General features: G+C 40.0%; 1 protein-coding gene across 2 annotated transcripts in view; it reads right to left on the bottom strand.

The window, feature by feature from the left end:
* LOC140194766 (zinc transporter ZIP12-like) overlaps positions 1–12,970 on the bottom strand; it is an 81,364-nt gene that overhangs the window by 35,939 nt on the left and 32,455 nt on the right. For both annotated transcript variants that reach the window (XM_072252041.1, XM_072252042.1), the window contains 4 exons: positions 9,585–9,757; positions 5,790–5,942; positions 2,326–2,427; positions 1,213–1,288 (listed from right to left, as the gene is read on the bottom strand). In XM_072252041.1, coding sequence (XP_072108142.1) covers positions 1,213–1,288; positions 2,326–2,427; positions 5,790–5,942; positions 9,585–9,757 — 504 coding nt within the window. The remainder of the gene's footprint in view (positions 1–1,212; positions 1,289–2,325; positions 2,428–5,789; positions 5,943–9,584; positions 9,758–12,970) is intronic.

The raw sequence follows: 12,970 nt of genomic DNA, 5'->3' as shown, positions 1-12,970 counted from the left end.
GGCTCTTACTTTTCAAATCAGAAGATGTACACCAAATTCAAACATAAGAAACTGCAGATGTTAGAATCTGGAGCCGCAAACAAATTGCTGGAGAAACTCATCAGTCAGGGCACTGAGTATAAAAGCTGGGATTTTGCATTGCAGCACTTGGAATGTTGTGTTCGGTTTTAGTTATCCTCCTGTGGGAAAGGTACAATTAAGCTGGAAAGAGAACAGTGGTTATTTACAAAAATGTTGCCAGGACTGAAGGAACAGAGTTATGGAGAGAAGTTGAACAGGTTGGGACTTCTTCCAGTGGCAACTGAGAGGTGATCTTATAGATCTGCATAAGGTCAACGCACACAGTCCTTATCACAGGGTTGATGAATCATGAACTAGGTGGCTTAGGTTTAAGATGAGAAGAGAGTGATTTAGTAAGAACCTGACGGGAGAAGTATTCACTCATAGAGTGGTTAGTATATGGAATGAGCTTCCAGAGAAAGAGGTTGAAGTAAGTACATTAACAACATTTAAAAGTCTCCAATGCACAGGTTCAAAAGAGGCTGCAGAAGTTTTAGCTCCATCACAGGCACAAGACTCCACACCTCAATGAGGATATTGTCAAGAAGGCAACATCTATGATTAAGCACCCCCACCATATAGTACATGTACCCTGCTCAGGGTAGTAAAGACATAGTTGCAAATAATTGCAAACTATAGCAAGATGGAGCAGAAAAGGTCCCAGCAATTACAGCTTGCAACTCACAGTTGATTTTAAACAAAGACTTAAATCAATAAAAAGAGGTTCCATCGAAGTATTGTACATAATTGAAAAGTGACACTGGGAGTTGAAATGCCTCCCACGTGGCCGTGCATACCCTTTACACATCAGCTCAGTCCTGAACCTAGCATGATCTCTGCCTAGTTTTGATTGTGAGGGTTAACAATGAAGGTTTAGACTTGACCTTTTCCTGGAAGAATTTCTGCTGGCAGTTAAAGAAACTTGCAGTGCATGATCTGTCATGTGTAGCTGATAGTGTCAATGTGCTTTGGACATAAAGAGCCCAACCCATTTTCCTGTTTATTGCTACTTTACCCAGAAATTATTGCTGGCATGATCTAAAGTACACAAAGCAACGTCTATGTTCTATTTATGCATACAAATGAATACAAATGATCCAGTTTCTTGACATCTTGTGTGCATTCTGCAATCATTCAAAATGATGTACTTACTCTTGACATTTGCAGAGTCACTCTCTATTGCGTGATCTGTAGAATTTTCAACATTTTCTGAATCTTCCGGATTTTGCTGTTTGCAAAATGGAATACGATTATAAAGGAATAACAAGAGTCTAGATTGATAATTCCTTTAATGCCTTCCCTTCTAGATATATATTAGCACAATAAATCTTATCATGTTAGTTTGATTAAGATGATCCAATAACATTTTCAGTTAATGCAAAACAAAAGAAATTTAAAAGGTATCAAATGTCATTTTAAGGGAACTATTTTCAAAACGAATTTACAGATATCTAAAAATAATCCTTAAATACAGCTTAAAATACTGAATTCAAACCTAACAATTTTGAATCAATTAAAATATTTATATTGTTTATATTCAATGAAAAATCTCAGTTTGATAAAGAATTCCAGTTTAGTGGAATTCAAGCTAAATCTTGAATGTCTTTTAAAAGCTAGTGGATAAGATTGAAGTTTTCTAAAGCTAGGTTCCCAGGAGGTATCTAAGAAACTATTGTACCCCTAGTAGCTCAGAACTGGTTTGGAAATTCAGGAAATTCTGCTATGAAGAAATATGTAAGTATAGTCAGGAAATTCTGCTATGAAGCAATATGTAAGTGTTTCCTATGACCCTGGAAGAGTGGAACCCCAAGGAAGCTTCTGCAATGTTTTCAGTAATTAAATCCCATTTTTGTTTTGCTTTTCTACAACCCTCATCTCCTTAGACTCCAATCTCTCCAAATTCTAACTGTTGCCAGAAAGTCCGTAGCCAAGGGATGTCCAATTGCCCAGTTGCCAGGCTATTATTTTCTTTTAGATACTCATGTCTGAGCTTATGATTATTAAATTAAATTGTCATTCCTATGGTAAAGTTGATCTCAATAGTTCCTGCTTTGGTATATCTTTGACCCTCTACTTAGTAAATTTCACCCTTTGGAAAATCAGAACCACTGAAACAGAGGTCAATTGCATTCCTTTTCCAATTCTCCAGCCCATGGCCTGTTTGCATCATACCCCAATAGTGAGTACTGGTAAATTTTATTGTATTTTCCGACTATGTTATTGCTGGTCAAAGATAGCACAAGTTTAATCCAAACAGCACCTTACCAGTTGCAGAGTGGAAATAGATTTGCCCCTCCCTGATTCCCTGTCAGGGTTAGACTCCATTGGAACATCATGTGAATGTGCCAACTGTTCGTTTCCAAATGTCTAAGTCAGGAGAAAAAAAGTGAGGACATCTTAAACTCTACCACTATTCAATAAAGTCTACATATTTGTGCATTTCATTTAATGCATTGATTGACAAAAATCGCAGAGTGATCTTGTTCCTGCTACCTTCCAACTGGAGCTCAGAAATGAGGTGGTATTGAAATTAAAATCTAAACAGCCAGGAAAGGTCCTCAGTTACCATCGATGTCAGTGCCCAGTTTTGAGATCCACCTTCTGCCAGTAGGACACCCACCTGACACTAACAGGAGCTGCATGCACATATACAAGTGAGAGCAAATGCTACCATATGGGTATCAGTGCTGCTACTGCCACTGTCTGCTTGCCACTGTCAGATGCTGCTGTCACTGAGGAATCATGGGTGGCACTAATGATTCTATATACAATTTCCCGCCTTCTCATCAGTGAATGCAAAAATAGTCAAGATATATTAATTAATTCCTTGCCACATGTCCATGAAAGAATTTTTTTTTCAAAAAACATTTCTCCCAGTTGCTGTGTTCACTATTTAAGATACTGAAGTATTGTGGGGATACGGCTGTTGGTTCTGTAATTTTGCACCATGGTTTTACATTATTATGCTGCCAATGGTTATACCACCTCCCCTGTAAGCTGGTGTTGAACGCCCTTGACAGGCGCGCACAACCGTCTGATTTCCTACTGGAAATACATGAAGCACTTGTGCACACTGACACTCAGACCACATTAGAGAGGGGCGAAAGTCTGAACTCACCAGACCCTTTTCATTGTGTATACAGCAGAAACAGCAACAATAGATCTTTTCTGACTATCTAAACTCAAATAATTTATACAACTCAATCTAATCATCACTCAGCCTCCTTTAACCCAGGGAAAACAAATCCCAGCTTCTCTAATCTCTCCCCATAAGTGAAGTTCGCTAATCCAGGCAACATCCTGATGAACCTCCTCTGTAGTATATCCAGTCAACAACATTACCAAGCTTGCAAAGCTGGCCCACTGCACATCCCGCTGTGATTGGATCCTCGACTTCTTCTTCGGGAAACCCCAGTCAGTTTGGATTTGTAATAAACCTCCTCCTCACTGACACACATGCACACCTCAAAGATAAGTGCGTAGTCCACTGTTGTACTCTCTCTACATTTGTGGCTGTGTTGTTAAGCACAGCTGAAACACCATTGATAAATTCACAGAGGATAGCAAGGTTATTGGTATAGATGACGATAAGGAGGTGGGCAGGAGCAAGATAGATTGACTGGTTGAGTGGTGTTGCACTTGCAACTCCAGAAACTGATTGTGGACTTCAGAAAGAGTAAGTCAGATGTCACTGAGGGACAAAGGCAAAAGGGTGAGCAGCTTTCAGAGGATCTATCCTGGACATTGATGGAATCACAAAGAAGGCTCTACATCACTAGGACTTTGGGGGAGGTTTGAAGTTTTCAATGCTGGATCTCAAGAGGCTGTGGAGAGATGTGGGCACACCCTTCCCTCAAGAAAACATCTTCACCATTTTCAGCATCCATTCCTCAGGAACCTCACATATGGGACATACCATCTTTTCGGTACTACTACTGCAGAGGAAGCACAGGAGTCTGAAGACCTACATTCAGCAATTCAGAAACAGTTTCTTCCCATCCATCATTAGATATCGAAACATGCATGAACCAATAACACTATCTTATTATTTCTACTTTTTGCACCACTTATTTATTTTGTAATTTATAGTGATTTTTAAGTCAAGTCGTCAAGTTTATTGTCATTTCCACCATAAGCTGCTGGTACAGTACACAGTAAAAACGAAACAATGTTCCTTCAGAACCCTGGTTACATCTTTACATTGTACTGCTACCACAAAACAACAGACTTCATGTCATTTAAGGCAGTGACAACAAACTGATTATGATTCTGATTCCTTCTTGTGGTGTGACAACCAGAATTGCACAGAATATTCCATGTGCAGTTCAAACTAGTAATTGTAAATGTATGTACAACATAACTTCCCGTCTTTCACATTCTCTGTCCCGACCTACGAAGGCAATCATTCCATTTGTCTTCATCACAGAGCTGTCTATCTGTGCTGCCACATTCAGGGAGCGATGGACATGAACCCCAAGTCCCTCTAATTACTAACATTTCTTAGTGACTTCCTACTTACTGAATATGCCCTACCCTTCTCTAACTTCCAAAATGTTCAAAGTTCAGGGTGAATATATTATCAAGATACATATATGTTGCCATGTATTAGACTGAGATTCATTTTCTTGCAGGCATTCACAGTAGAAGAAATAAATACATTAGATACAATGAAAAACTACATACAAACAGCTAATGTGCAAAAGAAGACAATTTGCAAACACAATAAATAAATAAATAATGAGAACACCATTTGTAGAATCCTTGAAAGTGAGGTCTGTCGGTTGTGGAATCAGTTTGGAGTCAAGGTGAGTGGTATTATCCATGCTGGTTTAGGAGCCTGATGGTTTAGGGGTAATAACTGTTCCTGAACCTCCTGGCATGGGTACCTATTGTTCCTGTACCTCATTCCTGGTGGCAGCAGTGAGGAGAGAGCATGACCTGAATGTTGGGGGTCATTAATAATGGATTCTGCTTTCTTTGCAAAAATACATCACCTCACACTTGTCAGAATTAAATTCCATCTGCCCGTGATCTGGCAAACTTTTCATTTGATCTACATCCTGCTGTAGCCTAAAGACACTTTTCACACTATCCACAAAAGGATAGTTTGTTCTCCATAAACTTATTAATCTCTCCTCCGACACTTGTACTCAATTTTGTACTACAAAGAACTCAGCTCCTATCCCTGTATGACACTACTTGTCACAAATCCCTGATCACTAGACCTTCTGCCTCCTGTCACCAAGTCCATTTTGGATCCAATTAACCTGCTCACTTTGGATTCCGTATCCCTCAATGTCCTAAATCAGTCAAGCAGAATCAGGTTTATTATCACTAACTTATGTGACGTGAATTTTGTTTTGTGGTGACCTGTCATTTGGACTCTTGTCAAGTGTCTTATATATAGAAAAAAGAGACACAAGATAGTGCAGGCTCTGAAATATATAGTAAAAAAAAGCAAACCACTGAAAAAACTCATCAGGTCAACCAGCATCGGCGAAGGCAAACAACGGTTAACCCAAGTCATTGATCACCCCATTTGCTCCTACAGCAGTTTATTTCTGAGCCATATAGACAATGCCTACCACCCTGCCTTCATCAATCTTCTTAGTTATTTAAATCACTCAGAGAGATGCCCTGATTAGTATAAATATTGAATGAGCATTTTTAATTAAAGTTTTCAAGAAATGCTAAACACTTTTTCTGAGAATATTTCTTTTTGATCTTACCTGACCTCTAAATGTTAGGATGAGTTTGAAAATTTTTTCAATTAGGAAAAATGCATATATTCCTCCAAGTACTGTAAACATTTTCCAGATGTACCCTCTGCTTTCAGAAGAGTGGCTGTTGATTTCTTGTTCATGTGTGTGTAGACCAAGGACCTGAGACAAAAGAGATGAGCAAAGGCTTTCTCATTTATATTACTTCATGAATTTAATCTCCCAAGGACGATACAGCTGATAATCATTTTAATCAACCCCATCTACAATATCTGACATTGCCATGTTACTACAAATATCTGGCAGAAGATTCACATAGAAAATGCTGGAGAAACTCAGTAGGCCGGACAGAATCTATGGGAAAGAGTAAACAGTCGACGTTTTAGGCCGAGACCCTTCATCAGGACTGGAAAGGAAGAGGAGGTCAGAATAAGAAGGTGGGGAAGGAGAGAAAGAAGTACATAAAATTGTTCTATTCAGGTTGTAATCTTCACTTTGAAAAGAGCAAGTGTAAAACACATCCAAAGCTGAGCCCTGGACTTTATTCAATTACAAGACTCTCCTGATAGTTTGCAGACAAATCAGCTTTGGATGAGTTCAGCAGGTCCTGGAAGGAAGATATTTGGTTAGTATGGGGGGATGGGTCATGGAGTCATAGTGTCTCGCAGCACAGAAGCAGGATCTCAGCCCATTCTGTCAAACAGTGAGTAGCCACCTACACTCATTCCACTAAATAATGTTCTGCCTTCGTGACTCATATGTTCCTGTTAATACTTCTTAAGTGTTGCGTGAGTCTCTGCCTACATCACCTTCTCAGACAGTGTTTTCCAAACTCCAGCAAGCCACTCAGTGAAAAAATTCTTCCTCGTATTCCCCTAAGCTTTTACCTCTTACATAGACCTATACCTGCTGACTATAGACACTACTGCTAAATGAATATTTTACTACCATCTACCTTGTCTATGTAGAACAGAAAGACCTAGGTGTACAAGTGCACAGTTCACTGAAAGTAGCTTCACAGTATAGTGAAGAAGGCATTTAGCATGCTGGCCCTCATCAGTCAGGGCACCGAGTTTAGGAATGGGGGCATTATGTTGCAGTCACATGTCCCTGCTGAGACTACACTTGGAGTATTGTATACAGTTTTGGTCGCCCTGTTAAAGGATAGACATTGTCAAGTTGGAGGGTACAGAAAATATTTGCAATGGCGCTACCAGGACTAGAAGGGCTGATTTACAGGGAGAGTTGGTCATTTTGGATCTTTATTCCTTGGACTCAGGAGAAAGAGGGGTGACATCATAAAGGTCTCTAAAATATTGAGGTGATGGAGAGAATGGGTGGTCATAGTATTTTCCACAGTGGCAGGGAGTCCAAAACAGAGAGCACTGATACAAGATAAGAGGGAAGAACGGAGAGGTAACTCCTAAACACAGAGGAAGTTAAGTACCTGGAGTGTGCTGCCAGAGGGAGTGATTGAAGCTGGTATAATTGCAACATTTATGAAGGGTTTAGATAGGTAGAAGGAGAGGACAAGTTTGAAGGATTATAGGAAATGGGACTCACAGGGGGCATGCTGTGGAGGGCAATGACCATTTGGACCAAAGAACCTGGTTCTGTGCTGCTTTATTCTAAATGCAAGTCTTCTGAATTTATTCTTTTACATTTTTTCTGCCTTAACAAAACATTTGAAATAAAGATGGTGTCTGATTTATTGAATGAATTAGCATGACGTTTAGAACTCTCATGGAATCAACCAATTTCCAAATCATAGTAAGCCAAATATGCAGTGCCAATTTTCTTTAGTCAGAGCATAACCTAACGGCAAGGTTTTTGTCAGCTCTATTATGTACTCAGTATACTGGAAAGAACAGACAGTGCATGATATCAAATAGCTATAATATTTATTTAATGTTAAATATGCCAAATCCTGTCACATGCAGGAGGCCAATAGGGTATTGAGGAAGATTTCAAAGATTTCAGCAGCTATCTGGGTTACTGTCAGGGAATTCAAGGTTTCACTTCCCTTCAGGTATCTCTCATTTTTAAATTTCCTTCATTAACTAACTTATTCATTCTCAGCAACGTTTCTTGCACGACGTTAGGGATAAATTTGTCCTGGTGAGGAAGATAAAGAATGGTAGGGTGAAGGAACCATGGGTGACAAGTGAGTTGGAAAATCTAGTCAGGTGGAAGAAGGCAGCACACATGAGGTTTAGGAAGCAAGAATCAGATGGGTCTATTGAGGAATATAGGTAGCAAGAAAGGAGCTGAAGAAGGGGCTGAGAAGAGCAAGAAGGGGGCATGAGAAGGCCTTGGTGAGTAGGGTAAAGGAAACCCCCAAGGCATTCTTCAATTATGTGAAGAACAAAAGGATGACAGGAGTGAAGGTAGGACCGATTAGAGATAAAGGTGGGAAGATGTGCCTGGAGGCTATGGAAGTGAGCGAGGTCCTCAATGAATACTTCTCTTCGGTATTCACCAATGAGAGGGAACTTGATGATGGTAAGGACAATATGAGTGAGGTTGATGTTCTGGAGCATGTTGAGATTAAGGGAGAGGAGGTATTGTAGTTGTTAAAAAAATACATTAGGACTAAAAAGTCCCCGGGCCCTGACAGAATATTCCCTAGGCTGCTCCACGAGGGATAGAGTTAAAGAGTCGTGGGGTAATGATGCAGCTCTACAACAATCTGGTTAGGCCACACTTGGAGTACTGTGTCCAGTTCTGGTTGCCTCACTATAGGAAGGTTGTGGAAGTGTTGGAAAGGGTACAGAGGAGATTTACCAGGATGCTGCCTGGTTTAGAGAGTATGCATTATGATCAGAGATTAAGGGAGCTAGGGCTTTACTCTTTGGAGAAGAGGAGGATGAGAGGAGACATGATAGAGGTATACAAGATATTAAGAGGAATAGATAGAGTGGACAGCCAGCGCCTCTTCCCCAGGGCACCACTGCTCAGTACAAGAGGACATGGCTTTAAGGTAAGGGGCGGGAAGTTCAAGGGGGATATCAGAGGAAGGTTTTTCACTCAGAGAGTGGTTCGTGCATGGAATGCACTGCCTGAGTCAGTGGTGGAGGCAGATACACTAGTGAAATTTAAGAGACTACTAGACAGGTATATGGAGGAATTTAAGGTGGGGGGTTATATGGGAGGCAGGGTTTGAGGGTCGGCACAACATTCTGGGCCGAAGGGCCTGTACTGTGCTGTACTATTCTATAATCTATGTTCTAACGTCCAGTTATCTGCCTGATCTCTATCCAATCAACACCTCACTCCCCCTGATCATCTTGATTTAATGTCTCTCCCAAAATACAGCACTTCCTAATGCTTCTTTAGAATGACACTGAAAAATGCCTGCTAGGATAATGTACTGAGGCTCACAGTGAGGTCCGAAATTACAGCTTCAGAGAAAAGGTGCCAAGCAGCAGTCAGAAGAAGAAACAGAAAACCTCTTTGTAGCCATGATAATTGGTTTGTCTGCAGGAATCTACAGCCTTTAACCTCCATTCCCTTTCAGCCTTTTTGTGAAATATGTTTAATGGGGCCTGTTTTACCAAATGGTAATTTTCCCAGCATGCACTGTCACCTGAGATTGCTAGATGCTGTGGTGCGCACTCAAAAAAGCTATTCTAAGTTTCCCATGAAGTTAAATTATTTTCTACCTCTTGGCTTGTCAGTTTTATTTTCTTTAAACCACCTTTGAACTGGCTTGTTTAATGATTTTGCTGTATCTGAGCTTTCAGTATAATATCTCATGAATATTTTATGTTGAAACAAATATAATATTCATGCAGGATAACTCACCTGTGGCAAGAGATGTAACAATGCATCACCTGACATTGTTCCAACTGCTATGCCTACAAAGAACTGTAGAATGAGCTGGTACGTCTGTTTGTAAGAGTTGAAAATGAGTAGGGTGATGCCACACATGGAGCTCACTGTAATTATCAAGACAGCCACTGTACTGTATCCATATTCTAAAAGTAAAAATTAACAAGAGGTCCTTTTGAATGTGCATTATATTTTCAAAAGTGCAAGTATTCACAAATGTTATTGTCACGAAGAAAAGCTTGTTATAACTCAAAATATTTCGCAAAGCTAAATTAAGAAGATAGACAGTACTGTATAGAGTAATTATTTCATAATTTACTGGCATAATTTACATATTACTATTTAACTATTTATGGTTCTATTACTATTTATTATTTATGGTGCAACTGTAACAAAAACCAATTTCCCCCGGGATCAATAAAGTATGACTATGACTATGACTAATTACCTGATGGAATTATGGCACACCTGTGGCTCTACTGTGTTAGAAGTTTGAGGAGATTTCGTATGTCACCAAGGAGCATCAGACCATAAGATCATAAGACATAAGAGCAGAATTAGGCCATTCAGCCCATTGAGTCTGCTCCATCATTCTACCATGGCTGATCCCTGATCCCATTCAACCCCATACACCCACTCTCTCGTCATATGCCTTGGTGCCCCAATCAATCAGGAAGCTATCAACTTCCGCTTTGAATATACCCATGGACTTGGCCTCCAGTGCAGTCTGTGGCAGAGGTTCATTACTCTTCGGTTAAAAAAAATTCCTCCTTACTTCTGTTCTAAAAGGTCACTCCTCAATTTTGAGGCTGTGCCCTCTAGTTCTGGATACCCCCACCAGAGGGAATATCCTCTCCACACCCACCTTATCTAGTCCATTCAGCATTAACTTAATTTCAATGAGATCCGCACACATTCTCCTAAATTCCAGTGAGTATAGGCCCAAAGCTACCAAACGCTCCTTATATATTAACCCCTTCATTCTCAAAATCATTCTCGTGAACCTCCTCTGGAATCTATCCAATGACGATATATCTTTTCTGAGATAAGGGGCCCAAAACTGTTGACAATACTCCAAGTGCAACCCGACTAGTGTCTTATAAAGCTTCAGCATTATCTCCTTGTTTTAAAATTCTATTCCCCTTGAAGTAAATGCCAACATTACATTTGCCCTCTTTATCACAGACTCAACCTGTGAATTAACCTTCTGAGAGTTTTGCATGAGGACTCCTAAGTCCCCTCGCACACCTGATGTTTGAATATTCTCCCCATTTAGATAATAGTCTGCACTATTGTTCCTTTTACCAAAATGCATTTTCACACATTTCCCAACACTGTATTCCATCTGCCACTTTTTTGCCCATTCTTCCAATTTGTCTAAGTCCTGCTGCAATCACATTGCTTCCTCAGCACTACCTAACCCTTTGCCCATCTTCATATCATCTGCAAACTTTGCTACAAAGCCTTCAATTCCACTATCTAAATCATTGACAAACAATGTGAAAAGTAGTGGTCCCAATACTGACCCCTGAGGAACACCACTAGTCACTAGCAGCCAACCAGAAAAAGCCCCTTTTATTCCCATTTGCTGCCTCCTGCCTGTCAGCCATTCCTCTATCCATGCCAGTATCTTTCCTGTAACAGCAAAGGATTTTATCTTGTTAAGCAGCCCCATGTGAGGCACCTAATCAAATGTCTTCTGAAAATCTAAGTAGATGACACCCACTGCCTCTCCTTTGTCCACCCTGTTTGTTACTTCTTCAAAGAATTCCAATAGATTTGTCAGGCAAGATTCCCCTTGACCGAAACCATGCTGACTTTGACTTAGTTTATCATTAGTCTCCAAGTACCCCAAAACTTCGTCCTTAATAATGGACTCCAACACTTTCCCAACCACTGAGGTTAGGCTAACTGCCCTATAATTTCCTCTCTTTTATCTTCCTCCCTTCTTAAAGAGCGGAATGACATTTGCAATCTTCCAGTCCTCCAGGACCATGCCAGAATTGAGTGATTCTTGAAAGATTATGACCAATGCATCTGCTATCTCTTCAGCAACCTCTTTCAGGACATTGGGAAGTAGTCTATCTGATCCAGGTGACTTATCCAGCTTAAGACCTTTCAGTTTGCCTAGCACTTTTTCTTTGTTAATAGCAATGGCATTCACTCCTGATCCCTGGCATACAGCTAGTGTCCTCCACATTAAAGACTGAAACAAAATACTTAAGTTCATCTACCCATTCTTTATTCCACCCCCCCCACCACAATACTACCTCACCAACATCACTTTCCAGTGGTCCAATATCAACTCTCATCTCCCTTTCATTCTTTAAATAACTGAAAAACTTTTGGTATCCTGCTTTGTAGTATTGACTAGTTTGTCCTCATATTTCACATTTCCCCTTCTTATAGCTTTTTTAGTTGCTTTTTGTTGGATTAAAAGCTTCCCAACCATCCAACTTCCCACTCACTTTTGTTTTCCATGGTTTTCATACAGTCCTTAAGCACCTTTGTCATCCACGATTGCCTAGGCCTGCCATTTGAGAATTTCTTCTTCTGTGGGACATATCTATTCTGCGTCTTGTGAACTATTCCCAAAAACTTCTGCCACCTCTGTTCTGCTATCATCCCTGCCAGTACCGTCCTCCAATCCACCTGGGCAAGCTCCTCCCTCATCCCTCTGTAATTCCCTTTATTCCATTGTGATTCTGATACATATGACTTATGCTTCTCCCCCTCAAATTGCTGTATGAAATCAATCATATTATGAACACTGCCTCCTAAGGGTTCCTTTACATTCAGCTAACTAATAAATTCAGGATTATTACACAACACCCAATCTAAAATAGCCTTTCCCCTAGTAGGCTTGACTCTTGCAAGGTTAAAGTTCATGGCATTTATATTCTGTGTATGGATGATTATGACCAGAAACACGAACTTGACTTTCCTAATTTTAGCTAATGTGTAGAAAAAATACGTTTTCTTCAATTGTATGCAGAATCTTCTCAAAATATGGATCAGGATCTGTCAAGAGAAAATGCCACTTAGAAACGTGAATGGAGGCATTTTAGTTCCATAAAGGAGTTTTTCAAGAAATATTAACTTGTCTTTTCCCTTTGTGAATGCAACTGGTTATGTAATTTATCATCAGAGTTTTTTGTTTTACTATCATTTCTATTCCTACTCTGACTCTCCTACTCAATTCTGTGCTTATTGTACTTCTACCGGAGATTAAAATGATGTGCATTTCCTTTTGCCTTTTTTTAAATTATTTTCAGGTTTGCTGACTATGTGAACATCTATTATCTGTAATCCTAAAGAAGGGTTTCGGTCTTGAACATCGACTGTTTAGTGTTTTCCAT

This window comes from Mobula birostris, chromosome 3 (genome assembly GCF_030028105.1).
Source record: "Mobula birostris isolate sMobBir1 chromosome 3, sMobBir1.hap1, whole genome shotgun sequence".
NCBI classification, from domain to species: Eukaryota; Metazoa; Chordata; class Chondrichthyes; order Myliobatiformes; family Myliobatidae; genus Mobula; species Mobula birostris.
Note: the sequence above shows the minus strand (reverse complement) of the source record. Positions and strands in the feature narration are given on the sequence as shown.